At 52.4% G+C, this 27,956-nt stretch overlaps 2 protein-coding genes across 2 annotated transcripts; one reads left to right on the top strand and one right to left on the bottom strand.

Moving 5' to 3' along the window:
- Positions 1-258: 258 nt before the first annotated feature.
- Positions 259-7,497, bottom strand: LOC131559091 (cytosolic 5'-nucleotidase 1A-like). Its single transcript, XM_058807333.1, has 7 exons — positions 7,412-7,497; positions 6,040-6,098; positions 5,218-5,385; positions 4,750-4,879; positions 4,128-4,250; positions 2,880-3,058; positions 259-2,352 (listed from the first exon to the last, which is right to left on the bottom strand). Exons 2-7 carry the CDS (start codon positions 6,082-6,084, stop codon positions 2,050-2,052), a joined length of 948 nt encoding a protein of 315 aa, XP_058663316.1. The 5' UTR covers positions 6,085-6,098; positions 7,412-7,497; the 3' UTR covers positions 259-2,049.
- Positions 7,498-9,743: 2,246 nt separating this feature from the next.
- SYT8 (synaptotagmin 8) lies at positions 9,744-14,248 on the top strand. Its single transcript, XM_058807412.1, has 9 exons — positions 9,744-9,896; positions 11,464-11,586; positions 11,950-12,107; positions 12,237-12,332; positions 12,569-12,736; positions 12,930-13,097; positions 13,291-13,408; positions 13,792-13,925; positions 14,015-14,248. Exons 1-9 carry the CDS (start codon positions 9,893-9,895, stop codon positions 14,246-14,248), a joined length of 1,203 nt encoding a protein of 400 aa, XP_058663395.1. The 5' UTR covers positions 9,744-9,892.
- The last annotated feature ends 13,708 nt before the right edge of the window (positions 14,249-27,956 follow it).

Here is a 27,956-nt window from a genome sequence, read left to right as displayed (position 1 = left end):
GCCCTTGCTAAAGCAAGAGGTGCAGAGTCCTATGCTCAAGGAGCCTGGAGACAGATACAAGATGACATTCAGGGACCTAATCCAAAGCCCACTGAAGGTTTCTTGTGTATTTAAGCCATCTGGATGAAAATGCCAAACACCTGATAAGTAAATGAACGTATGTAAAGCAGCACTGAGTTATCCCACCCTTCCTCCCACACTGCAAGACACGGGCATGAGGAACAAGGACTCACACTGGGATGCTTGTTTATTTATTTATTGGGGGAGGGGGGGAAATAAGCTTTGGTGAGAGCAACACTTGTGAAGCCTTTAAAATAATTATTTTCTGATTACACTGAAGTTAAAAAAACTAAACCAGCATCGTCTTAATCTCCTCGTCCATAATCCCGCTGTTGCCTGAGCAGCCAGTTTGTGTTTTTTAACAAGGCGTTTCTGGACAGCTGGCAGGGATTTGAGGTGCCATGTCCCCAGGCAGCACAGTGGCCTCTCGTGGCAACTCACATCCAGCCCTGGGGAAAGAAACCTGCAGGTGAACCTCGCAGGCTCCTTGTTCCCCAGGAAAATTAGGAATTGAGTCCAAACTGCCAGAGGAGAGGCATCCCTGTTTGGGGTGTGTTGTGCTGCCAGGCAGGGAACCGAGCACACCAGGTACCCCATAAGCAAGGAGCAGTTGCTCCTGAGACTCCCACCTGGCTCTGGAGATCCATTTAAGGTTGGCCACAGTTCCCGGTCCTGCCCCAGCCCCCGCAGTGCCGGTCCGCAGCCCAGGCCCTCCATGGCTTCTCCAGTGCCCTCTCCTGGTGGGACCTTAGTGCTGGGCTGTAGCCTTGTCCCTGTCTTGCAGCTCCAGGAGCTGTGTGTCCCACAGGTCTGACTCCTAAAAGCACTCTGGGCAGTATGCGTGTCTAAGGAAAGCTGTCTTCTGCTATAATCTCTTTTATGAGGAGGAATAGCTTGGGCTTTCTTTCTTCAACCCATTCACCCATTTCTAAAAGGTCTGTAGGCCCTTTACAGTTTTGAAGTCTTTCTCCCTCTTCTAAGTTTGGCTGGAGCTGCCTGAAGCACTCACTAGCACATCAGTCTCCTCAGGAAACCAAGATGAGTGTGTCCAGTGAGGCACAGTCTTGAGAGCTCTCTTTAGGCAGATGGGAATAAATCATAGAACCATAGAATAATAGAATCGTTTGGGTTGGAAGACACCTTAAAGATCATCCTGTTTCAGCCACCCTGGTGTGAGCAGGGACACCTTTCACTAGACCAGGTTACTCAGAACTCCATCCAACCTGACTTTTGACATTCCCAAAGATGGGGCATCTACAACTTCCCTGGGCAACCTATTTCAGTGCCTCATCACCCTGACAGAAAATAATTTGTTCCTAATATCTGATCTAAACCTGCCTTTGTTCAGTTTGAAGCTATTCCCCCTTGTCCTGTCACTACATGCTTTTGTAAATAATCCCTCCCCATCTTTCCTGTACATTCCCTTCAGGTCCTGGAAGGCCGCAGTTAGGTTACCCTGAAGCCTTCTCTTTTCCAGGCTGAACAATCCCAATTCTCTCAGCCTCTCCTCACAGGAGAGGTGCTCAATCCCTTCAGTCGTCTTGGTCTGCCTCTTTGGGACTTGGCTCAACAGGCTGCTGTCCTTCCTGTGTTGCTCAATCTTGGGGACAGTCTGAGCACAGCCAAAACTAGCATTTTTTTTTTCTTGCTCCTTTCATCTTGTGTGTATGGCATTAGCTTCACTAATTTCTTTGAGAAAGTCCCCAGGTCCTACATGGCAGGTAGGTGTAGTCCTCAGTGTCACAGCAAAGGTGTCTTCCCATCTGGAGCAGTTGTGTCTTTTGGCTTTATCCTAAGACATAAAGAACCTCTTATGAGGAGCAGAAATATGCATCAAGCTTTGCATGGGAGTCCATGCTCTCGTTCCCTTTCCCTGAGATTTGCTTGCTGCATGTCAGGAGATCTTTCCTTCTCCACCAGAAGTTTTGCCTCCAACTGACCCAGTCCCCATAGTGTTGCTGGAAGGGAGGACTGCTGGCCTGCAGCCCATCAGCAGCAGGAAGGGACCCAGGCAGAGGGAACCCCCACATTCTGGGCCCCTTGGATGTTATGAAGCCCATCATCAAAGAAAATGTGAGGCTGGATCTGGGCGAGGATGGGGCCTTTGGGAGCCCCATCCATGAAGAAAGCCTCGTCGATGGGCAGTCCCCATTCCCGGAGTGTTTTGATGGCTCGGACGCCCATGTCCCGGCCGCTGCGCGCTGTCACCAGGTAGGTGCGGATGGGGGACTCTCCCTGGCCAAACTTCTTACGCAGCTTCCCGAGGTGCATGGCAAAAGCCTTCAGGGGGCCCTGGAAGGACAGCAGGACAGTTGGGAGTGTGTGGGAAATAAGGAAACACCTACTCTGCCTGTACAAGGCACTTGTTCCTCTCCCAGGCTTTCTCAGGGCTCTGCAGAGCACACAATGCCTGTGGGCTCCAGGGCTGGACAATGCTGGGACTGGGGCTGTGCACTGTGGTCCCTGGGAGGAAGGTGAGCCTTGTGGTGCTCGTCCTAATCCCAAAGTGACCAGCAAGGTATATCCCAGCAAGCAGTGCCCCTGGGTCTGAATCCTGCAGGGACTTGGACAGCAAGAGCTCACAGCCTACAAAAGGTGATGTTGGGATTAGCCACAATCCTAGATATTTAGGGCTTATTTACAGGAGATAACAGATCCATTTCCAGTGAGACTCCAGATCAGGCCCACACCAGGGACTGAATAGTGGATGCATAGGGACTCTGTAAGGATTTCTGCTTTTCTGACAGTTCATGCCAAAGCCCTAGCAGGAGAGACGGCAGAGCCTGTGGGTGCCCATGGAAGCGAGGGGGCACACTCACCTCTCCTATGGGGACAGCCTCCATGGCCCGCTCGTACTGCACTGCCCCCTCCAGGCCCTGCTCCTGGAAGATCTGGTCTGTCTCATCCGAGAAGAGCACGGCGTCCCCGTCAAACACCACGCGGAGTGGAGTGCTGGGGGCCTGCACCTCTTGCTGGAAGACGAGCGCCGCCGAGACCCCTGTGAGGCAGAGCAAGCTGGGGTCAGGAGGGACACCCCTCCCTGGGGCACCTCATGCACGGCCAGCTGCTCCCTACACATCTGCTGCAGCCCTGACCCACATCACCATGCCAGGGCCTCCAAGTCAGGGAGCTTTCTGGGGCAGTCAGCCCAGCCTTTCCATGGCTATGTTATCCCCTGAGAAAGTGCTGCTGATCAGAAACCGAGGCCTGGGCAGATACTGAAGTGTGGTAAGATATGGTGGGTGGTTGTCAAGGCATGAGCAGCCCTCCTCCTGGTGCTTGCTCACCCTGCCAAGCCTCAATCTTTAATGCCCAGATTTAGCACACTGTGGTGTGAATAATATGGGCTGGCATCTCCATTGATTGTGGTAATTGGCTTAATTACAGTCTCTTCCTACAAGCTGCTCCCTGCCCACCCTCATATGTGGACCCAGGCTCCCAGATGGGAGACACTTATCAGGGCAATGATTCTCTCAAGGAGGTTCCAGGAATGTGCTGTGTGGTGAAGGAAAGTCCAGACTGCAGATGGCTTGCTCCTGACCTTGAAGGACGGTGGCCAGCTGATGTACTCATACCCAAGTGAATTAATAAGGAGGTGATTAACCCCATTAGAGGAGATGGAGAGACTGCACTTCCTCTGATTGAGGTCAGACACATGCTTACTGAGCACACAGAAACTCTGCATGTACCAAGACAGCAGATTTCTGTGGCATCCTCACAGAGTCCTGGGAATCACTGATAAACTCTCTTTGATGAATGGAATTGCAGTTTTGGTTAGAAAGGCTTAAATGTCAGGCAGGGAATGAACAGCCCATGGCAGAGCTGTGCTCAAAATGATGCATAATGCACTCAGTGACTTGTGAGGGCATCTGAGCAAGCCTGGTGTGCTTGCAGGCTACTGGTAAGGACAGAAAAGGAGACTGAACTGTTCAGGACTGTACTGGTAATCAATGTGCCATTCACCCCTGGTCCCTGTGAGATCACAGGCTCTGGTGCTGTCTCTTGGTACTGCGCTGCTTGTAAAAAGGGTGGTGGGTTTGGGACATGGGATGGAGGGGAGAACGTACCTCTCCGGAGGGCATTGCAGACATCTGTCCTGTCAGCTGAGAGGAACAGCTTCACACCGTGGGACTTGAGGTACTGTGTGGAGTCCTCATCGCTGACAAAGCAGAACTTGGAGATCTCCAGCCCTTCAGGACAAGGGATGTGAGTGAAAACTTATAGATCAACATCCTCCTCACAGCCCCTCCCTGGTCTCCCTGGGTCTCAGTGTGCTCTTCTGCAAGAGCTCAGGGCAATGAATTTCCCAGTGATATATGGGGAACCTCCCTGTGTTCTTGCTGCATCTTCTTGACCTGTTGTTGCTCCTATAAAACTGCAGAGTGCACGTAAATATTCCCTCCATCCCCTCCTTAAATGAGCATTCCTCCTGACAGCACTCTGGGATTTAGGGTGGCTTTTTTAAACAACTTTTTTTATTTTCAGTACCTGCCTGAACATCCCCAGGCTGTGCAAAAGGCTGCAACTTCCTGGTGTGAAAGATATGGCTGAGGGGAGCTGGGCTCCAAGAGAACCCCTTCCCCTTGTATCCCCTGGCTCTCTGTTTGCCCCTGATGATCCACTGTGGTGCCTGATCTGCCCTGCAGCCTCCCAGGGGCACCAGGCACAGCCAGGATGGGTCCCCCTTACCGTAGTGCTTGGCGCTGTTGATGATGCGCACACCGCTCTCTGGGCTGTTGTTGGAGAGCACCAGGATGTCAAAGAGGTCCCTCTCTGCTGGGCTGCTCTCCAGGATCTTCTTGTTAACATACTGCACTGCCTGGGAGGAGATGGGACTCTTTTAAAGAGGCATGACTGCAGTACCTTTGCAGGGGTTCTTTTGCAGTTACGGTTAGTGGTTTGTGCTGCATCTGTCAGCTACGACAAGGCTGGCATGTTATGGAGAGCCAGACAGAGCAACCATCCTGGAAAAGCCAGGGGGAGATGGACTGGTCAGGAGAACAGGTCTCAGTGCCCTGCAATGAGGCCCAGAGATCAGCACAGGCTGATGATACGACACACCCTATGATGGGAGCTGAGACTTAAAGCTGGGAAAGCTGAGCTTTCACCCCATCCTGTAAGTGTCTGCATGTGCCCCATGCCAGGTGTGGGGCTCACCTGGATGAAGGCAAAGGCTGTGCCTGGTGGCAGGGGCTTGTCCTGGTTGGCCTGCTGGTGCCTTGTGTACTCCTCCTTGCCCTTCTCCAGGTAGAGCTTGTGCTCTTCCTCCAGGTTGAAGATGGCTCTGGTGGTCACAGCAATGACCAGTGCCGTGCTGGGGTCTTTCTGCAGGACAGGGAGGAAAGAGGAGTCAGGGGACAGCAGAGAAGGTGCTCAGGGAGGTGGGGTGTGCAGGGGGCATCAACCAGAGTGGTAGGGTTGGCTGCTGGAGGTATCACCCCTGTGTCACGGTTCCTGATGCCAGAGGTACCACACCCAGTCTTCATCTTCAGGCCGCCAAGGATGGGGCTGGCAGTTGTGAAACCCTAACCTGTCTGATAAGTGCCACATGCTCCAAGGACAGCTCACACAGAGGGGATTGCTCCATAATTTTGTTCTTTGTGGGGCCAGCACTGCCACAGTCATCTGTTTGTGCTGGGTTTCTCTGCACATACTGATGGTGCTACTCTTTGTTTGTGTCTGTTCTGGACAGCTGAATAAAGTCTCTGTGTATGTAGAGAAGCTGCTGCTTTCTTCCTGTCTGCTCCAAAATTTACGTGTGAGCAAATGTACCTGCCCAGTCCAAGCAACTGCAAATCACATGGACTTCACTGGGACCAAGAGCCCAGCAGCCCTGGGACAGCCACTTCTGCTGAAACCCAGGCATGAGCAATTCAGGCCACCACAGTTCTGGGTTGTGGTGTGTTCCCTTCTGTGGTGGCATTTCAAGACTTGGTTTGGAAATACAGGATGTGTGTTTTGTAATGGACAGCCTTTTACCTGGTTTACATTGGTGTTTATGACTGTGCTTTCCAGCTCTGCCATCTTCAACTCTCAGCCTTTAAGAGAAAATACAAAATTAAACTGGAAGATTATAATGTAGCCAATCTATAGTCATTCTTGAGAGGGGGAAGAGTGGAAAGGAGACAGGAAACATCCTACACACCAAGTACAGCAGCTCAAATGAACCTGTTTCTGCTGACAGCAGCTTTGCTCCGAGAAGAACTGTTCTAATAGTTCCAACTACATGTGATGGAAAAATGGCTTTTCAAACACAGATCACCGCTTTATTTTTACTTCTGTTTTTCTCAAAGAGTATTTTTCTCTGTGTTGAACTGCTGAAGGTTGTTGTGGAGCTCTTTTCCAAGCAAAATAAGGCTGTCTTTAAAAGCCCAAGTAGGTTTCTAGTTCACATCCTTGTCTTTTTTGCCACTTTTGCTTGAATGGTGAATTTGTATCTACAAATGAAGGAGTTCACTGCATCAGCAGCTCATTTGCAGCTGTAAAAGGTCAGAGTAAGTAGAAGTGTGTGGTGAGGGCTTGGATAAAGGCTGAGACCTCTGTGATGGGGTTCGTCTGCCCCTCCACAGCCCTGTGAGTCAGTCAGGCCCTACCTGATTGCTGTACTGGGGGGCTGGGCAAGCAAAGAGCAAAGCCAACATGCAGTGTAAAGGACAACTCAGGGTATCCACAGAGATCTGTCTTGTGCCCCAGTTTTATTTAATTCATGTTTATTGTTCAGGGACTGCAAAACTTTGCCTGGGCCAGTAAACACCACACTTGGCTGATGCCAGCCGTGAGAGCCACAGCCTTGCCATGGGGGGCTCAGATCTCGCATGTGCAATCCCCGACCGCCCGAGGAGCAGAAAGCCCTGCAGCAGGGCTACTCCCCCGGCCAGGGCTGCCTGGAAAGCCAGGAGATGCTGAGCATCCCTCTGCTTCCTCCACCCCCTGCCCCATGCTGGGAAGGGGTCTCCTCCCAGAGAGGGTGGCAAACACCAGCCCAGCGCAGGCAGGAGCTTTCCTCTGACATAATCCCAGTCAAGTATTCTCTAAAAGTCAAAACTAAATGCAAAGGGGTAACGGAGCTGAGCAGCCCTTCCTGGCGGGAGAATCCACCTCTAATTTCTGCTTCGCTCTTCCAAGCACTGCAAATCAAGCCCGGCTTCTCCTTTCCATCTCCCTGCCCCGACACCCGCAGCGCAGTTCGCACGCAGACACCCGGACTGCACAGGCACACGTCTCGCTGCCAGACCCGATTCCAGGGGGTGCTGCTGGTCCCCTCCCACGGCTGCCTAGCAGGGAGCAGGTGTTACCCCCTGCACACAGACAGGGTTCTGCCGGAGAGAAAAGCGCACACTCACTCACTCACCCCGAGCGCTGCCTCTGCTCCCGGCCAGCCCGGCCCGTCCCGCGGCAGCATCCCGGCCGTGCCTGTGCCCGCTGTTTATATTTCCCCCGGCGCGCTGCAGGAAGCGGGCAGCAGCCGGGATGGGCGCAGCTCCGCTCCCCGGCGCGCTGGGATTTGTAGGCAGCCAGCGGGTTGGCGTCCTGCCCGGGCAGACTGCATTTCCCGGCTGGCATTGCACAGGATCGCGGTCACCGGGGCCTGGCTTCGGACACGGCCGCGGTCACTCCGCGCTTTTCCTGCCTCTGTAGCCCTCTAGGCGCTTGTGCTCAGTGGCTGATCGCTGTCCGCAAGCCGTGATGTCTTATTTCTGCAGCTGGAGTGTTTATAGCGTGCCTCCAGTCCTCTCATTTCCCAGCCCCTGAATGGTTGTATTTTTGACCGAAAAAAATAGGGGTACCTGGTCCAGAGTGACTCAGGAGAGATGCAGGGACGCAGGGAGCAAAGGCAGGTGCAGAGCGTGGCTGAATGCAGCACGTTTGCCATTTTACTGTAATGGTTTTGGGTCTCTTTTCTCCTTTTTTCTGAAGGCCATGTGTCACTTGCTGTCCTGAGCAGGGTTGATTTTGGGGCTAGGATTTTACTTTTCTGGGTAGGCTGTGTAGCACCCAGCCGTGTGGGGCTGATGGTACCAGGATAGTTCAACACCTTTTTTCTGTCCAAGACTGTGACTGTCAGGGATGTGGGGGGGAGAGGGTGAGGGGAGAGGGGCTCAGGGACCCAGGACCATCCTGCAGCTTTTCCCTTGCCCCACTGCTGGAACAAGGTCCACTGCTGCAGCCTGCCCAGCCTTGGAGACCAAATGGAGACCAAACTCACATGCACTAAGGCTGAACAGTTGTCCACCTGCATGACATCAGGCTATCACCAGCATCACCAAATCTCCTCCCAAAATGTGGGAAGGCACCAGGGTGCTGTGTAGCTTGGTCTCACTGAGGTCATAGAATCATAGAATGATTTTGGTTGGAAGGGTGCTAAGGATCATCTAATTTCAACCTCTTCCACCAGGGCAGGGATGCCATGCACCAGAACAGCTTGCTCAGAGTCCCATCCAACCTGGCCTTCAACTCTTCCAGAGATGAAGCCACAACTTCTTTGGGCAACGTGTTCCAGTGCCTCATTACCCTCTGAGTAAAGAATTTCTCCCCAGGATCTGAATCTCTTCTCTTTTAGCTGTTTCTAGCAAGCCACCTGTTGAAAAGGCTACTTACATGCTCAGCTTTTAGTGTGCATATGCAGACCCCCTTTCCCTGGAAGATTTAATATTCCCTATTCCCCCATCCCCATATTGCATTTCTCTTGTGCATCCCTTGGGACTTCCAGTTTAGAGCAAAAAGTTCTCCCAGAGGTTTGCTGCAGCATCATTCCTGCAGCATCATTCCTGCAGCATCATTCCTGCATCTCCTGCTCCTGGAGGTGGTGCTTTCCTGAGCAGCATGAGTGCAAGGCCCTTGTGAGTGTGGCTATTTTTTGGGTGGCTGAAGGGCAGCCCTAGCCCCTCTCCTGTGGCTAGGCACCCACTGTGGCAATGCCTTGGTGGCCATGTGAAAATCTGGGAGGACTGGTGAGTCAGGGTGGTGGGGCAGAGCTGGGACAGGTCTGGTTTCTGGGGCATCTCCCATCACTACCTCAGCCACTAGACACTGGCAGTTTTGCAGTATGGCTCCCTGCTTCTGACACCACCCCAAATTTACGTGGTGATAAGGGCAGGTTTTGGGCAAACTTTGCTGAATTGGCAGCAAGGGAAGAAGTTTACAAGCATAAATTTAATGCAATGGAAGCCTGTGAAATTGCTCCTGGCTGTGTGCCTGGTGCTTCTGTTGGCTCTGGAGGATGAAACCACCCAAGCAGTATCCCCTTGTCCTGTCTGTCCTTCCTGCCATGTTGCAGCAGAGCATTCCTGTTCATCCACACACACGTTTTGCAGGCCCTCACACAGTGTATGCTCTGAGGGCCAAGGAGCTGGGCTTCCCAAGGGCAGAGATCACCAGGGATGGATGCAGTCATGCACCCATCCCCTTGAAAGAGTCCATTCCCTTGTGCTGTGCCTGCAGCCACACAGTCCAGCCCAGCATTGCTGCAGGGATAACTTGGAGAAGTGAATTTCCCAGTGCCTGAAGTGGAACAGCAATGCCCTCCAGCTTCTGGCAGGCAGGAGGGCAGGTTTTGCTTCCTGGTCCAGCAGGGAGTTCCCCGCTGGCTTTTCGCCTGCATGAACACTGCTTGGGTCAGCGGCGAGGTGGGGCCGGCGGAGCTGCTGGGGCCACCTGGCTGGCAAAGCAGACTTTCCTGTTTGGGCTGTGCAGTGCAGCCACCATCCCTTCTGTACCCTCAGCTGTGTGCCTGCTGGGCTCCCATCTCACCCACAGCATGCCCCTGCCACACGTGCTGGCTTGACTGGAGCCTGGGCAGCAGGGAGGGCCGGCTGACGCTGGGAAGGACACGATGGGTAAGTCTGGATTTGGGAACCCCGTCAGCTCAGGGTGGGAGCGAGAGTCAGGGTTCCCCCAGCCCCTTTTCCAGGAACATGGATGCTCGATGCTCCCAGCAGACTGCCCACTGAGACTATGCCTCCTGTGCCAGACCGCAGCAGGGCTGTCCCCATTGTTACCAAAGTGGTGGCTCAGTTCATTCTTTGGGGTTGGGATAAAAGTTTTTTTAAACCAGGGTCAGTGTTAGACTAATGTGACACAGCCTGTGGCAGGCAGAATGTACTGGCACTCCTAATTGTGTGCTGGGTGGATGCCTGCTTGCCTGTGCTGTCCTGTCCACCCCTCACTCCAAAGCTGCAGCCTGGCGCCTCTGAAATACCTGAGCGATGCTGCGGGTGTCCAATGACACAGAAGTCCCATCTGGCCCTGGACAAGTCATTTAACCTGCTCCTCGTTGTCCCAGCAATGACAGGCACAGGGGTGACAGCAATTCCCTCATCTGTCCAGCCCCATACCCACATGCAGCAAAGCACACTGCTGGAAAAAGAAAGGGTGTTTGCTGGCTTTGCAGGCTCAGCAAAGGGAACTGCAGATGTGGTTCCCTGCTCCCAGGGAAGATCCCCATGCAAGGAACACCTTGGGATGGGCAGAGCTTTGCAGGCTCAGTGAAGGGAACTGCAGATGTGGTTTCCTGCTCCCAGGGAAGATCCCCATGCAAGGAGTACCTTGGGATGGGCAGAGCGAGGTGGAGTTGGCTGCTTGAGCAGGGACCCAGGTCGGGCAGGAGGCTGGGCAGCCCCTGGCACAGAGCTGCCAGCCCGGGCACCAGGGCTGGGTGCCACCTGTGCCGTGGTGGCCGCAGACCCGCTGCTCACCGCGCAGCACCGCTCCGGGCACACCTGTCCCGCTGACGTGAAAGGAATTTGGCTATGAGGAAGTGTTCACGCTAGAATAAGAGCTCTGCCATGGGGAAAGCAATGCTGTAAAACCATCCTGCTTTAAATTTGAAGCCTTTCCTGAGGCTGTGTCAGCGTTGCCATGTGCACAGGCCGAGCTCACGGAAAGTTTCCGAGCTGGTGTGGCCCCAGCCCGGTGACATCACTGCCACCGGCTCCTGCAAGCCCAGGAGCCAACCCTACCTTAGGAAAAATAGCCAAAAAGGGGTGTTAGCTGATGATGGGGCTCTCCTGGAGCTGAGCAAACCCTTCAGCTCACTCTGCCTGGCCGGGGAGGAGCCAGCACAAAACAGCTCTTGGCTTTTGTCCCCTGCAGCCAAGTGATTCCTCTTCTCAAAACGCCCTGGAACCCCCCCCCCCCCCCCCCCAGTCTCCGTTTTCAGCAGGCAGAATTGCAAGGATATGGAGGAGAAGGCTGCATGGGAGGGGCCGGCTGGCGCAGACCCCTCCCTGCCAGCAGCTCCCTCCCGCTCCATTTCACATCTCATTGTCATGGCCAAGCTCTAATCGCTTACCCTGAGCTCTATATTTTAATTGTGTTTGTTCTCATTAGAGCCCTGGGCTACAGGCAGCACACGTGCTACCAGAGAGGAAATCCCCACCCTGCTAATTTTGCCTGTGTTCCCAGGTCACCCCAGATTAGCCATGGCAGTGGCAGCCAGGAAGGGCAGGACTACAGCCTCCCCACACACCAGCATCACCACCACAGCTTGGCCAGGCTCCCTGGACAGCTGGCTTAGCTGGATTCCATGTGAGTACAGCGTCTTTTGCCCTCCTCTCCCAGGCAGCATTACCTGCTGGGGCTACTGTACTCTGAGGCTGTGTATTCACTTCACCCTCCCTTCAAATTCCATTTTCTAGTGGCTCCATCAGGGAGGTATTACTGCAGAGTAGTACCACACTGCCTCAGGAGCAGAGGGTATCTTTGCTACCCATTTGGGGAATGGTTTTCAGTCTCAGTCTCCCTGCATGGGGCCTGTCCAGGATTCTAGGGGCAATTTTGAAAGTACAACTCCTTAATGTTGAAGGACCAGGAAGAGGTTTAAATGTACTCTGTATGTTTTGCTTGGTTTTAACTCTTCTATCCAACTCCGCTCCCTGAACATCGCACCAGTACCCAAATGGGCTCTCATCACTGTGGCTATGGCAGGGGCCATTCTCCTCCTTGTCTTCCTCATCTGCATCATCAAGTGCTGCTGTACCAAGAAGAAGCCCAAGAAGAAGGATAGAATTAGCTTGTGCACCGTCAGCAACCCCACGACGATCAACCTTGTGCGTGCTGCCTTCCCCTCAATCTCCCCTCCCTTCCCCCTGAGGGGTTTGCTGCTGCACTGCCCAGCCCCAGACATGGTGGGAGCACAGCATGGCAGGGACATGGCTGAGTGTTGCTCTCTGCCACAGGTGCAGCCTGAGATGGAGGACCTGGAGCAGGCAGTAGAGCAGAAGCGGCGAGGAAAGCTGCAGTACTCCCTGGAGTACAACTTCCGCATGCAGGAGGTGGGGATGCCCATGGCCGTGGCACAGCAGGGAAAAAGCCATGCTCTTGCATGGCAACTCTTTGCTGCCCACTGAGGTGGACATGCCCTCTCCCACCTGCCTGCAGCCCACTAGCTCTCGTGCCCGCATGGTGTCAAGGCATTCCTCACTGGTGCACTCACTTCCCACTGAGCCCCCACTGAGCTGCCTGACCCCATCCTTCTCCACCCGCTGACCTTGTCCTCACTTCTCTCCAGCTGAAGGTTGGTGTGAAGCAGGCAGTTGAGCTGAAGGCCATGGACAGCGGAGGCACATCTGACCCATATGTGATTGTCTACCTAACGTCTGATAGGAAGAAAAGATATGAGACCAAGGTTTACCGCAAAACCCTGAACCCCATCTTCAACGAGAGCTTCACTTTCCAGGTACAAACCAAAGCCAGTGATGTTTTTCTGGTCCCATCAAGAGTGTTGCATAGACACTGCTCCCTGGGCAAAAGCCTCTCAATTTTAGGAGATGCTTGCACAGTCAGGACCGGGAAATGTGAGAGAGAAATACCCTCATGGGGTGGGGTTGACACTGAGGAGTGAGTCCAGGCTTTTGGGTCCTCCCCTGCAGGTACCCCACGCTGAAGTGTCTGAATCCACACTGGTGATGCAGATCTATGACTTCAATCGCTTTTCCAAGCATGACATCATTGGTGAGGTCCGGCTGCCCCTGGCCAGTGTTGACCTGCAGCATGTCATCGAGCAGTGGAGTGACCTGGCGGTGGCCAGTAAAGTGGAGGTTGGTCCTGGTGGGTGGGAAACTGCTGGGAAGCATGTGCTGTTGCTTGGCTTGTCACCTCCCCAAGAAGCAAGCCCTTAGGGGCAAGCACGAGAGTGGGGGAGACTCAGGAAACCTGGGGCCAGCCCGGTGCTCCAGCCTCAGGTGAGCTGGCTCCTCTGCCTGGCGCTAATTACTGGCATCTCTCCATCAGGAGGAGCATCTGGGTGAGATCTGCTTCTCTCTGCGCTATGTCCCCAGCACTGGCAAGCTGACGGTGCTCATCCTGGAAGCCAGGCAGCTGAAGCGGATGGACTCCGATGGACTCTCAGGTCAGTGGGGGCTGCTTGTGCTCAGACCTTCCCACTCCTGCCCAGGCCTCAGTGGTGGCACCTAGAGCTGCAAAGCCTTGAAAACTCTTGGTGTTAAGACCTGCTTCCTGCTGCGACCACCATATTCAGCCCTTGGCTGACTCCCAGCATAGTTACTCCAGCTTTGGGCACTACTGGAGGTGTGTCCCAGGAGGAGATGTCATGGCTAGATTGTACAGCAAGCTTGGCAGGAGGAAGTGAGCTCTGAGGTGGCTGTCTCACCATGAGGAGTAACAAGCAGGATGCCATGGTCTCCTTGGGAATGGCTGAGGAAAGCTGTTTAGTGGCTGAGTTCCTCAGCCAAAAACTGCCACTTGTGCCAGGTGTGCCCTCTCTCTCTTCAGATCCTTTTGTCAAGGTGCATCTCATACTGAACAGGAAGAAATGGAAGAAAAAAAGGACAAGTGTGAAGAAAAACACCTTAAGCCCTTACTTCAATGAGGTGTTTGTTTTTGAGGTGCCTTTCAGTCAGATCCAGGTGGGTTTCCCTGAAGTGCCCAGGGCTGAGCAGGTCCCCACTGCAGCAAACCTCTTCCCACTGACCCTCTTTCTTGTGTCCCCCCCCAGAATGTGGACATGGTCATCTCCGTCTGGGATCATGACAAAGTGACCAAGAATGAGCCCATTGGCAAACTCCTCCTGGGCTGCCGAGCCACGGGCAACCAGCTGCGGCACTGGTCCGACATGCTGTCCAACCCCCGCCGGCCCCTGGCCCAGTGGCACATCCTGCAGCCCCCAGAGGTGGTGGACAAAGCCCTGGGACTGAAGTCCCACCTCAAGCTGCCCCTGCATTCCAGATAGTGGGGGTCTCCTCCTGCAGCCAGGGAACAGGATGGCGGGCTTGTGGAGGGGTGAGGGGCTTCTGCTCAGCAAGCCCTGGACATGTTGGTCCCAGCTCATTGTCAGCAAAGAGGGGACTGGGACTCCTTCTGGCCAGGAGATGATCTGGCTGCTGGTGCAGCTTGTGCTGTGTGTTACACCTGGGACAGGGCAGCTTGGCATCCCAGGGGAGGGCTGGACGTGGAGCAGAGGGTGCTAGAGGGGATGTCATGGGTGCCTGAGCCAGCTCATCCCAACTGCTCATGGGCTGGGGGGGGAAATACACAGAGCTTCAGGCTCATGCAAAACAGAGTCCATTGATATTTATAAAGCAGAGGGTTAACATGCTGGTGGCATGGGTGGGAAGTTTCTTTAGTGGTGAATAACATGGCAAGAAGTGTGTTCATGGTTCCTGTGAAGGCTTTTAAACAAGGCCAACACATTGAAGAATGTAAGAGGCTTGAGAGAAGGAATACAAGTGGATGAGGAAGCTGTTGGAGATATTGGACTAGCTCTTTAGTGCCTCTGCAGTGTGTGCTCTGTGTCCTGGCTAGAGGCTCAATGAGAAGCAGTGTGGCTCCACACTTAGCCCATTCTCAGCCCATGATGGTTTGTGCACACTAAGATGTGACTTGGGCTCTGGCACTCATCAGTGGCCAGCCCTGTGCACCACATGGATGAAGGTGCACAGTGTCAGCTCCTTTCACCTCACACGGTCTTACAGGAGTGGCACAGCAAGGTTTGCACCTCTGGCACCTGGAGGCCCTGCCAGGGTGGAGGGGCTGAGGCTCTTGCTTTCACACTGTGATCACACCACCCTGGGAAAGGCTGGCTTGCAGCCTCACGTCACTTCTGGGCAGGTTTCATGTTTAATCTGGGAGTTTTTTTGTGGCCACATGTCCTGCCCCACCCTGCTTTGTGGGGCCTTGGTGTTGGGGCTATGTAAGCAAAGATCTCTCCTAGAAGGATGAGGGCATTGGAGTGGTGCTGCTACATGCCCTTGAGCATGCTGCACTTTGGGGTGACTCCAGAGCAGCTTCTCTGAGCCATCTGCAGGAGGAAGCTCCCTGCACTGGGAATGCTCCTGTTCTAAAATCCTTCTGCTGCAAAGCAGCCGCAGAACACAAGATCTGGGCTCATGCTGTGGAATTTTGGCCCCAAAGAAAAAAGTCCTTTTCACGACAGGGAGCTGCAGGCTCAGTGCTAATAGTTATTGCCTGGACTCTGGAGGGGAGAGAGCCTGGAACATTAATGAAAAGCGATTAATATTAAAAAGCACTTAATCTGTGATTACCCAGAGCTCCACAGAGCAACTATCCAACAGTTAAACAAACATGAAGCTGAGGAAGATTATGAAAAGTCTCGATAGAGATTAATGACCTGAGCTTAACCATAAAAAGCTGCTGCTGTGTCTGCCTCCTGATGAATATTCTCCAGGCTTCGCTGTGGCCATGAGGAGGGGAGAAATGACAGGGTGGTTTGGAGATGACTGTAACAAGTGAAGTGTGGCTTCTGCTGGGGAAACAGCATCTGCTGGCAGCCGCTAATGAGATGGAGGAGGAAATCAGTCACCTGAGAAAGACTTGTAAAGGGATGTTTTAAAGCCTCAGCCTTCAGTCTCAACATTAGAATCAGCCTAGAACAGGCTGTGCAGAAGGGAACATCTCTGAATTGGGTTTGAGGTTCCAAATCTATTGCCAGGTTGGTTTTTGGTGATGCTGTTGTGGTGATTTAGGGCCATGCAGCATCCAGAAATGGCTTTTGGAACAGGCAGTTCTTATTTTTGTGTGTGTGTGTATGTGTGCTTTTTCCAGTCCCCCTATTTTGAAGTCATAGCCTTGAGGTTCACTGCATAATTTACAGAGCTGGGCATAAAAGTATGTGCATATTAGTCCCAAAACAGATGCAGTTGAAGGAGGTGCAGAGACAGCCCCTCCTTGAGAACCATTACTTACTCCCCACACCAGTGCCTGCCCCTTGTCTCTCCAGCTCTGGCCTTGCTCAGTGCCCGGATCGGCAGCGCAGTGCTGGGTGAGCAGAGCTGGAGAGGGGAGCCCATGGTGCTTTTAGGGGAAAGGCCAGGGAATGTGGGAGTGAGCACCCAGCTGGGCTGGCTCTGGGCAACCTGGAGAGAGCCTTTGTGCAGTAAATCGCAGCAAACCGAGTTGTTTGTTCAGGAGGGAGAGGCGAGAAGGTGGGGATGTTCTCCACCCAGCTCCATTTTTTAATGCACCGCCAAGGCTGCTTTTCCCCTCTTGTCATTTCTCCTTCTCAGTAAGCCTTGAGTGCTTACAGCACGGCTTTGAGCACTCTCCTCCTCTGGCAGGATCCTCTTAGTATCTGCTGGCAGCTGTTTGAAGCAGGACTGGTGGATCTGGGCTTCATTTCATGCCTTATTTCACCCCAAATGAACACAGCCTGCTCGGGAGCCTGTTTGCAGGAAGGCAGACAGCTCTGTCTCGTGTGCAAGCCATCTCCTTTTCACCTCCCTGTGGCCTTGGCAGAGGTGGTTGTCCCTCATCGATCAAAGCCAGATGTCTGAGCATCTTCTGCCTCACCAGTGCTCCTCCTGCACTCGGAGGGTGGAAGATGAGGCAAGAAGAGAAGTTAAGGAGGGGGGAAACCAGCTCCTCCTCAGCTTTCCGTCTGTGCTGCATTCCCGTGTCTGCATCTAGAGGGCAGGGCAGGACGTGCTCTGAGCTGGGTATCTGTGTCATCGGCTCCGTGGCCCCATTAGAGCCTCACCAGCCACGATTTCTTCTTCTGGGGATGGAGCCCGTGTTCAAGAGGGAGAGAAAGCAGCGATGCTGTGCGAGCCCCTTCCCATGGCTGCACAGCCCCTTGGTAGCCATGTGGCAATGCTGGAGGTGTCTGAGTGGCTTTTGCCAGGAGGCAGGAGCCAGCCCTTGCCTGATTTTGCACCACAGGGGCAAAGAGGGTTTTGCTGGTGGTTAACGGGGGCAAAAGCAGGTATCCAGTCTATCCAAGGTGCCCAGGTGGTGGCTGAGGAGTTTGTCTCTCTGCATTTAATTAGCAGCATGGCAGGGCAAAAATCAGGGCTTGGGCCAAGCAGAGGTCTTAAAAGACACAAGAAGCACTGAAAATTGAGGTGTTTGTTATTAAGATTTATAATCTCAATTATTTACATCCAGATCCAAGACTTTTGACCTCCAGAAGCCCCTCCCAAAGTTAATTATTCCCTCATTCAGTGATTTTTTTATTTGTCCCTGCACTCAAGGAAATCAAATGGGAGGGCTGCACAAGGAGAAGGCTGAGCCTCATATGTGCTTGTCACCAGTCGTCTGCAGTGAGACAAAAATGATTACGGGCTGTCATCGTTCGGCCTGCGTATGGGCTGGCTGTCCTCCAGCCACAGATTTTTGGCTAGTCTGAGAGTTTTTGAGAGCTGGAGAGCATCTAAGCTCTTCTCACTAGGAGCAAGCATGCCTGCTTTATAAATATTCCTTAGCTAGCATCTTTATGCCTTGCAATTTTATGGGCAAAATGTCATGCATGGCCTTATTTTTTAAAAGCCCCAGCTCCTTATCCCTAGTTTCATTTCTCTATCCTCTTTCTCCTGCCTTTTTATCCCCCTTTTTTCTCCTCCCTTTTCCTAGCCCCTTTCCCCTGCTCTGACTGCTGCTGGGGCTCTTGTATCTGGGACTGTTCCTGCCCCAGGTTGGGCTTGTTTTGCTTCTGGATACAGAAATATTGTTTGGACCACTTTACATCTCAATGCACCTTGCCCTGCATGGGCAGGAAGGGAGGGGTAGAAGCCCCAGACAGTCCAGTCTGAGAAGCAAGAACAATAATGGGTGCACAGAGGTGCTTCCCAAAGTTCCAATTTGAACTTTGTGGGCAGACCAGGAAAAAACAGACTTCTCGTTTCTCCAGATTTCAGGTCTAGGCCGGATAGAACCAAAGGAGAAGCAGCATGAAGATTTCATAGCTGTCATGCTGCTGGGCAAAAAGTATTCCCTGAAGAAGTTTGGTGTTCCAAATGGGTGAATGGGTACCCATCAGTGATGGCTTGTTGCATGTCAACAAGATGGGAATTTCTCAACCAGCTTTGCTGACTTCACAGAGAGGTGATGAAACCCCTCCAGGCATGCACTTATTGCCAGTCAGTTCAGAAACAAAGAGTCAGTGAGGAAGAGAAGTTTAACTTCAGCTGAAAAGAGGCCTTGACCTGCAAACAACCCAACCCATGTCGTATTTTACGTTCTGTGAGCAGCATCTGGGAAGATGGTGGGTTTGCAAACAAGTGTTTCATCACCCTGCCCGTGAACACGGACATTCCAGATGTCCTTGTCTGGCCTGAAAAGCTCTCTGTGGGAAACAGGCACTCTGAGGTGTGAATCAGTCATTGCTGATTTAGTGAAAGAAACACTGGCCCCTTGGAAGAGCCAGTGAAGAGCCCAGTGCCCATGAAAGAGATGCCTGTCTCATGTGGAAACCAGCCCAGCTGGCATCTGCTTTTGCCCTGGATAGAGAGCATTTTCCTCTTAACTTTTACATACATGTCAGAGCAGTTTAGACATGGAAGCCTGAATCATGGTTTTCACTGAAGACAGTCCAGTTAAAACACTTGGCTTTGGTGTTCACTCTGGATGTGACAAAGGATGTGTTCATACCTGCAAAGGTCTCTGCTGAAGGTTTCTCTGCCTTGGATGCACTCATCCCACATCACCCCCACCTTTTGCACATGTGCTAAACTCAGGTCTGCCTTCGTAAAAGAACATTCATGTCCCAGATACTCTGTGAATTAATTGGCTTTGGGAATGTTCTTGAGAGATGCTCAGTGGGGTTGAGTGTTCAGTTTTCCTGGTGCAGCCCTCTCCTACTCTGAGCTCATCCCCTCCATTGCCAAACCTGAATGAGAAGCACCTCCAAAAGAGCTTCCAGAGACCCATCTCCTTGCAGCTGTGTTCTCCAAGGCTTTCTCAATGTGTGCAGGTAGGTGAGGCTGCCAAGGGTCTTTGCAGCTGGCAGCTGTTATTTTTGTAAAATGAGGTGTCTGGGGTCACACAGCATTTACAAAAAGCCAGTGTGCTTGGAATGGATAAATTCTGGGGAATCATTCCTTCCATGGCTACTGGTTTGTAGATCTTGTAGACCTTGGGGAGAGAAGAGCTTTGTGATTGAACAGTTTTTCTTGAGCTCTGTGCCCTTTTTGTTTTTAACTATCTCCATGTTCTTGCTGCTGCTTTGTCTTGGCACAGAGAGCCTGGAAGACCTTTGAGAGCAAAGACATGTTTCATAATTCGAGCACACAGAGGTCTCAGCTTGTTCTCCAGACACGTTCTGGGTCATACCCTGGTCTTAACCAGGCTTTGAGGATGTGCATACATTTGAAGGATTGTGATCAGGTGTTGGGTCACTTGGGTAACACTATCCAGGGGCAAGCTGGTTGGAAATTCCAGAGGGATCACCTCCTGTACACATTAAATGCTGAAGGCCTGGGCACGGACCAGTGCTTGTTCAAGAGGTGTTCACTTTCCAGGGGGCTGCCAACTCAGCCTGGGGTCATGGAGGAAGGGCCACACTGTGGAAGAGTCCAAGGCAGAAGTGAGAAAAGCTCCTCAGAGGAGTGAGGTTTGTGCCCAGGGCTATGCTGGGAACTGTGTGATCTTAACCCTGGCTATGAACACAGACTCTCCCTCACTAGAGACTGAAGTCCCTGTGTGCTGCCATGGCCAGAAGGGATTTCATCCAGAGGAGTTTTCTGGGTTTTGCCCTCTCCCTCAAGCCTCTCTTCACCCTTTTGTGTTTGATTGAAATGCCACCCTTCCTCCAGGCTCCAGCTTGCAGTGAGCTGCAAACTCTTCTGGAAGCCCACACCAAAGAGCATCCCTTTGGAGTGGAAGGGATCATTAAAATGCCTTGTTTCTCTTCAAGGCCAGTGTTTATATTGAAAGCAGCCATGTGTGAGTACTTATGTGTGTCCATGAGGAGCTGTTATGTTCCTACAGGCACTTGTCCAAAGTTGGTGAGTATAAAAGTGAAGTGAATGAAGAGAAGGGTGGGGATGTGGTGTTCATAGTCCTGCAATGTGGCAAGATACTCTGGTCACTCTTCTTAGCACCCTCAGCAGGAGGCAATGGCTGCTTCAGCAAGATTGGTCTGCATGTCTCCTCACTCATGCAGCTGCAGAGATTCTTTGTGGTCTCACCAGTCCTTTTTTTAATACTGTTTGGCAGATGGAAGAGGCTGAGAGCAGAGGGGCAGTCCACAGGATGGGGTCCCTGATGCAGGCCCACAGATCAGTCCCACCCCTGCTCCTCCCCTGCCTTCTCCAGCAGACTTCCCTTCAAGACCAAACTCTCCTTTTACTTGTCCCTCTTTTTGCTGCTGTTGTGAGCCCCCTGCACCACATGCCAGCTCCAAGAAATCCCTCAGGAGGAACAAGAAAAAGCCGCATCCCAAGGAACTCACTGGTCAGAAACCTGTGTGTTGCCCCTTCACAGGACCCGTCATCACTCAGGTAACTGCCTGTATCCACCTGGGGAACATCAACAGTGGGCAGGGCTGTGCCTGAACAGCAGTGACAGCTTCAGCAGTGACAGCTTCCCTGACATGAGCTGCTTGCCTGCCCAGCGATGGCAGCCCGAGTGTCATCCCCTGCCTCTGCCACAGAGAGGGTTCTGCTCACACCTCAGGGCTGGCATCTGGGCTCTGCTCCAGGGACACTGTCATGGAATGGGGCAGCCCTGGTTGTGGGACATCAAAGTCTCACTAGAAAAAGGGAATTGTGTCCTCATCCACTGCTGGGATGGCTTCTCCCAGGGTCCTGTGTGCATCATTGTGTAGCTGATGGTCAAACACAGCATGAAGCAGCTGTCAGCTTATGAGTTTGTGGTGTATCTGCTGAACATGAGGAGTGTCATCAGGACCTGCAGGTGGGTTTGGAGCCTAAGGGCATCAACATCATGTGCCTGAAGCACTCCCTGTCAAGGAAGACAGCAGGGAGCCAAACAGACAGGGTGGCTGTGTTGGTTGGCAGCTGCCCTGTACAGGAACAGCCAAAAACCTTAATCCCATTGCATGGGCAGATGAGGTGACTGCAGCTGTGGGATGCAGGACAGCACTGGCACAAAGATGTGAAAGTGATGATAGAGTTCCTGGGGGTTTGTGTCAGCAGAAGCAGAGAAATGGGGAGCTCTTTTAGGGACACAGTGCAGGGGAGTGGGTATGTCCTGGGCAGGATGGGAGCTGTGTGCTTTGCTTTGGTGCAATGGGATTTTGGGAAAGCAAAGGGTAGCCAAATACAGGTTTCCCCAGTGATCTTGCCTGAACTTTTACTGTGATCACCACTGGTGCTGAGTAGCATGCTTGTGTTTTGCTAACAGTGTCATCCTTGGAAATAAGGCATAGCATCACCGGGTGTCATAGTGCCTTTCCACTTGATCCTTGTGGGATGCTGAAGAGGAGGCAAGGTGTAAAGTGTAGGAGAATGTCATGAGGAGCAGCTTGCATGGATTCACCTGCCTCATCCTTACAACTCGTGGTGATTCTGTGGAGGAGCCTGGCCCAAAAGAGCTGCACCTGAGTCTCTAAAACATTGTGCAGAATCTCCTGTGTGTGACAGGTGTTCCCTCTGTCTGAACTTGAAGGATGGTGGAAGTACCCTGGGAATGGTGGCCCACACCCATGGTGCATTCCTCTAGCTCAGGTGGGGGAAATGAGCGACAGGAGCAATGTCAGATGCTCCATAGGAAAGTACCCAAGTATGAACAGTGCATCCGTTCCTGGCCCCTGCCTAATTACCTCACTAATACATAATATTCAGAGCCAAACACCTCTTTGAAGATGTGCCTGAAGCTTTCTTATGCCTTCATTGAGCTTTTCTGCAAGAAACTTGTTCTTTCATCACTCAAACACTTAAATAATTCCTTTGGAAACTTCTGTCTTTCCTAATGTTAACCATGGCTTCTAACTTTGTTTTTCTGTTCTTCCTTCTCCTCACTGGGTTTCTTCCTCATGCCATTTAAGTCTGCTGCTTCTTTCTTTTTCTGGGAGAGCTGCCTTCCAGCTTAATCCCTGTGCAAGGCAGCTCCATGGAAAGCCTTCTGCAGACTTGGAGACTCGACCTTCTGCTCATGCTATTACCACACCTCACCATCCATTCCTTCTGTATCCTACAAACACTCCTGTTGGCCTGTTTGGTCATGGGATTCTTTCTTTGAATTTAATTCTTCCACTATATCAGGCCAACACTTTCCTGTCACAAGGTGATAACCACACCCTTGAAATTCTGAGCAGATTTCTTTTGCTGTGCTGCATGCCTGGACTCCAGGAGGTCCAGGACGCCTTCCTCTCACAGAGCTGAAGAAACTCCCTGCCTGTGGGGAATTTTTAGTGGAGAACTCCCCCAGTTTTGATTCCTCCACCAAGAGCTGAGTTGCTCTCTGGAGGACTGATGGGCCAGCAGAGGCCAGAATGTGTAGCTGCAGCATTTTCAAGGGACATACCCCAAGTGGGATATGTGGTTCCAAGCAGGCCCAGCCTTGCCCATGATAGGGGCTTTTCCAGGCAAATCCCTGAGAGACATCAGGTCCATACCAAGGACTTGCTCATCCTCCAATAGCACCTGCAGCACCCCTTGTGTGGTGCTGAGCATGGTGAAACAGGAAGCCTCAGCAAGGGATTTGCCACTATCTCTATAATGTCTGGGAGGCGCCTGCAAAATATTGTCAGGGCCATGTCTGAATCAGCCTAAAAAGCCCGGCTGGAAGAGGAGGGAGCGCCTGGCCTGGGGGAGGAGAGCAGGAGCTGTTTGGGTCCCTGTCTCCATGGGATCCCCTACACACACGCTCTACATATGCTGTGACAAGGGCTGAGGAATATTTCCAGCCATGTTTCCACCTGCTTCTCCTTCAGATCCACGGAGATATGGGTCTGGGTCGTCCCACAGAGGGGATTACCCTTCTTGCTGTCAGCATGGGGCTGCTCCCCCATGCATTGCTGCCTCTGCCCAGCCCCCAGCTGGATTTGAGGCTTGAAGCTGCCTGCAGCAGATCCACAGCTTGTTTTTTTAAAAAAAACCTGAATTGTGTTGAAATATTTCACACAGGGAAGAGCTACAGGTATTTACTGTGTGAGGGAAATAATTGAGGTTTAAAAAGCGTGCTAGTGCTGGATGGCTTATTAAAGGATTGCTCTTGCCTATGCTGTCGGCAGTGGATATTTGGGGTGCAAGCTCTTTCCTGTCTTCCTTCCTGAAGGGCAGAGTTGCTCCCAAGCCCTTGAAGGCAAATTGAGCCATGCCCTTGTCCATGGATAAGCCACTGTGTATCCAAGGGGAAATTTTAATTAGAGGCCTTGCAGATGGATGGCTGTGTGCAGGGAGCCTGGGCATCCCACAGAGTTGAAGCCATATCTATTTTGACTGGTTGGTGGCAGGAGAAGGGAGAGGAAGGCTCCCTACTTGGCACTTCTGAGCAAAAACACTTCCCCAGCTCCTCCAGATCCCATGGGTAGAAGACGTTCTCCTCCTCCTCCTCCCCACCCCTCCTTCCCTGGAGGCTGCCCTCTCCTGTTCTCCCGCCGGCCTGGCCTGCCCCAGCCAAGGGAGGTGCACGGCGGACTCTTGCACATCATTGGTCTGAGAAGGTCTCCATGCCCTTAAAGAGAAGGTGGATTTTCTGCTGAGCCACCCGAGAAGCCCTTTTATACCTCCTTACTCAGGCAGCTGCCTGCGGCTCGTCTGTCCATCCCGTCCAGCCTGCACGACACTGATTTCCTTCAGACTTGGGTGAGCCTTTTTGTGTATCTCCTAACGCCCCAGCTTGCTCTTAGGGAGTGATGGGGGAGCAGATTTACTTACCCGAGTATTAAGGAGATAAATACCAGGTGGAGGTGGCCTGCTGGGAGAAACGGGTGCGAATAACAATTCCTCCATCCTTTGCTTATTGGAGAGGGTCTGTGCATTGGAAAGGTTTGCTCTGTCTCTTCCAGTGAGCTTTTCTCTTTCTGATTTCATGCTTTCCCCTATCTTGGCTGGCTCTGCTCTCAGTTTGATTGGCGAGGGCACATGGAGCCTAGCGCTGACCTCCGCGGGGCCATAGGATTCAGGATCCTTGCCTGCTGTGACTCGGCTGTGCTCGCTACTCACACCCCTTCCTCCAGCTCCCTACCCGGCCCTTGCAGTGCCTTCCTGCCCGAAAACACCCTCGGACAAGCACCCACGTCCAAATTTATGATGTCCCCCCTGCAGAGCAGGTGATTCTAAGCCCACATCGTGGGCAGCGAGCTGCAGCCTGGCGCTGTCCCCTGGGCTCCCTGGTGTCGCTGTGGCCGGAGCGGGAGCGTGTGCGGGGCAGGCAGGGATGGGTGTCAGCAAGCACAGCCCGCGTTCCTGTGTGTGCGGGGCAGGCAGGGATGGGTGTCAGCAAGCACAGCCCGCGTTCCTGTGTGTGCGGGGCAGGCAGGGATGGGTGTCAGCAAGCACAGCCCGCGTTCCTGTGTGTGCGGGGCAGGCAGGGATGGGTGTCAGCAAGCACAGCCCGCGTTCCTGTGTGTGCGGGCAGGCAGGGATGGGTGTCAGCAAGCACAGCCCCCGTTCCTGTGTGTGCGGGGCAGGCAGGGATGGATGCCAGCTAACACAGCCCCCGTTCCTGTGTGTGCGGGGCAGGCAGGGATGGATGCCAGCTAACACAGCCCCCGTTCCTGTGTGTGCGGGGCAGGCAGGGATGGATGCCAGCTAACACAGCCCCCGTTCCTGTGTGTGCGGGGCAGGCAGGGATGGATGCCAGCTAACACAGCCCCCGTTCCTGTGTGTGCGGGGCAGGCAGGGATGGATGCCAGCTAACACAGCCCCGCTCCCGGGCCGCCCCAGCTGCAGCCCCGCCACCTGCGGCTCCCGCTCCGCGCCGCCGCCGCCTCCCGAGTCACGGGGCTGGCACCGCGGCACGGCGGCCGTCCCAGGAGACAGCTGCAGCTCCTTCTGCGGCTCCCTGGCCATTTTTAGAAGCACTTTCCCCCCCCCCCCCCTCTCTGAAGTAATGTGATGGGCCCGCACATTTTCCAGGATAAAGTTTCCTTGGCCCTGCAAGCTGTGCCTCCTGCCTCGGGCATGAGCCCCCATTAACACTTCTCCTCCTGACTGAGCCGCCCAGGCTGCGTTTGGGGGCCTTGTCTGCTCTGCAAAGGACAGGCTTAGGAGATGCACGTAGATATTGCTCTGATAGAAAAGTAATATTCTATTTATGTCAACATCATTTATAGTAAACCAAAGGAGCTCTTCCATCTTTTCCCTAATACACTGTGTTGTATGTGTAAAACTTCCACTTAAAGCAAATGCAAGGGATTGCCTGGGGAAGTTTTTTGTGCTTGTATCAACTGAACCACAACTTCCGGCTGTGCTGAGGTTGCTGCAACAGGCTCTCCTGTCCCAGAGGATGAGTGCACACACTGGCAGCAGCATCCCTTGTCACCTGGGGTCATTTTCAACCCTTTGCAGGCTTTGGAACCCTTCTTGTTTATGAAGTGAAAGTAAGGTTGAATGGCAAAGTAAAGCAGCAAACTGAAAATACTCTTTCCCTTTTCTTCCCTCATTGAATAAAATGGTTTCGTGGGGGTTAGATAAGAACCATACCTGCAAGAATCACTGTCACCAATCACTCTTTTTCTGGCTTGACCCCATTTGGTCTTTTCCAGAAGTCCCTTGATGCTGTGGTTTGTGTTGCTATGAGGCGATGTTTGCCTCTCGTCTACAAACTGCAGCCTAGTTCCCTATATGATGAAAAATTTGTGAAGTTGGGAAATAAGAACGGACCTGTTCCTCTTTTTATTTTCTAGAGGAGTCTTGCTTTGTTTTTAAACCCACAAAAAAAAAAAAAAAAAAGTGGGTTTAAAACTCACAAAAAAGTGACCGCAAGCATGAATAATTGTAAACTTTTTCTCTTGGTTTTCATTTCAGGCTCACAACCACCTAAACCAAGATGTCTGAGTAAGTTCCCATTTTTCTGTCTCTAATACACTGTTGGCATTTAAAAAACTTTTGTTCAATCACCAACTTTTATGCTTGTTAAGATTCTTCTGCTTGTTTCCAATTAGGATGCTAACTAACTGTCTTTTTTTCCTCTTTCCCCTTTCTCTTCCTTCCTTTCCTTGTCCATCTGCTTTTTCTGAACAGTGAAGAGGTGAGTGTATTTTGTTGGGGTTTTCCTTTAGCAATGCTTATGGCAGCAGTCCTGGCTTCACCATTCCTCCCCAGGAAAATCAGCTGCAGAGTGTGTGTGTGGGAAGAAAGGCTCATGGTTATTTTCTTGCTGACTCCTCCTGGTAAACACCTGAAGGAGAAGAAAAATCCCTTTTGAAAGACTTTTTTTTGTCCCCTGGCTTGGAGTTGGGTGCTTTTTTCCCTCCATTCCTGCTTCCCCAGCCGGCCACGAGATGGTGCTGGGAAGGCAGTGGTCCAGAGCCGCCTCTCCTCCATCATCCCTCCACCATCCCGCCCTTTGCCTGGCATCCTCTCCTCTTTCCCCACATCCAGCCCTTCCTTTTCTACCCACTGAGCACTGACAAATCCCTTCCCAAAGGCAGTTCAAGGAGACCTGGATCCTGGGGAGTTTGAGCAGGGTGGAAGTTTCATTTTTAGCAAATTTTCCCTGGTTTCTGGCAAAGCCAGGTGGGGCTGGGGGTGTCTGGAGAAATGCAGGGGAAGGTGTGGGAGGATTGTTTGTGGCTTTGTCACTCCACATTTCCTCCTAGCAAATTGCTCCATCCTTCATTTCTGCTTGGCATCTCCCCATATGTCTGCAACACCACACTGCAAGCTCCAGCTTGTTCTCACTGAGAGAAAAGAGGATGTCAGGGACACACAGAAATGCCACAAAATGGTGCTGATATCCAACATGTTCTTTTGCTCCCCATCAAACTCAGACTTCCCAGAAGAGGCTGGGAGGGCAATCTTTGCTAAGGTACCAGTTTTCAGATGGAGAATAAGCCCTGGACTAACAGTCCTCAAGGGATCTGATTATCTGATGGTTAATAGTGTGCTGCATCTCTGAGCTGGGTGCCTTTTATCTGCAGAGCCCTCCAGCCCTGTCAGGAGGGCCTTGACACCATTTACATATGTGAGACATGTCAGGTTTTGTTACATTTCACTCTGCACATCCTCATCCACATCCTCCTCTAAGCAGCACAGACCCACACCCAAGGGCTGCTTTCTCCTCCCCGCCCCTCAGCATGTCAGATGTGTTTCCCCTGGGCCAGCCCAACTCAGCCATGCCTATCTTCTGGGTGAAATTCTCAGGAAACAGCTGAAATGCAGAAGCTGTGGGGTTTTTAGTAAATTGGAGTCCTGTGGCTGCTGGTCCAGCATGGCAAGGACAGAAGGGCAGTCTGTGGTTGGGTCTGTCCTCCATCTGTGATGAACCTCTGCTTCAGCATCTCTTGGTCTTTCCAGCTCCAGGAAATTACACAGCCTTCATGTTTTCACCTGCCTGGCTGTCCTTGTCACCAGAGGGTTAGAAGGACATGTGCCCTGGAGTGCTCAGAAAGACATCCCACAGCTCCTGAGTGCATGGGATCATTAGCTTGAGCACAAAGTAAAACACATCTGAGTGAAGAGGAAATTAGAGAAAAGACTAAAAGTCCCAAGAAGCCAAGTTGGAAGCCATATTTTATACATATATTTCCAAGTTCATCACCCTTGTTATGTCTTTCTCTGGGACTTTGTGGGTTT

The sequence above is a fragment of the Ammospiza caudacuta genome, chromosome 6 (genome assembly GCF_027887145.1).
Source record: "Ammospiza caudacuta isolate bAmmCau1 chromosome 6, bAmmCau1.pri, whole genome shotgun sequence".
In the NCBI taxonomy this organism is placed as follows: Eukaryota; Metazoa; Chordata; class Aves; order Passeriformes; family Passerellidae; genus Ammospiza; species Ammospiza caudacuta.
The sequence above is the reverse complement of the archived record's forward strand: the minus strand, read 5'-3'. Positions and strand labels throughout refer to the sequence as shown.

What these genes read in the sequence shown, in the direction of transcription:
- LOC131559091 (XM_058807333.1), bottom strand. Translation starts at nt 6,084, where the DNA reads ATGGCAGAGCTGGAAAGCACAGTCATAAACACCAATGTAAACCAG. An exon ending in CAGCCTTTGCCTTCATCCAG is followed by an intron (nt 4,880 to 5,217) that starts GTGAGCCCCACA and finishes ATCTCCTCCCAG; the next exon opens with GCAGTGCAGTATGTTAACAA. An exon ending in CAACAGCGCCAAGCACTACG is followed by an intron (nt 4,251 to 4,749) that starts GTAAGGGGGACC and finishes CTTGTCCTGAAG; the next exon opens with GGCTGGAGATCTCCAAGTTC.
- SYT8 (XM_058807412.1), top strand. An exon ending in GGACTCCGATGGACTCTCAG is followed by an intron (nt 13,409 to 13,791) that starts GTCAGTGGGGGC and finishes CTCTCTCTTCAG; the next exon opens with ATCCTTTTGTCAAGGTGCAT. An exon ending in TGCCTTTCAGTCAGATCCAG is followed by an intron (nt 13,926 to 14,014) that starts GTGGGTTTCCCT and finishes GTCCCCCCCCAG; the next exon opens with AATGTGGACATGGTCATCTC.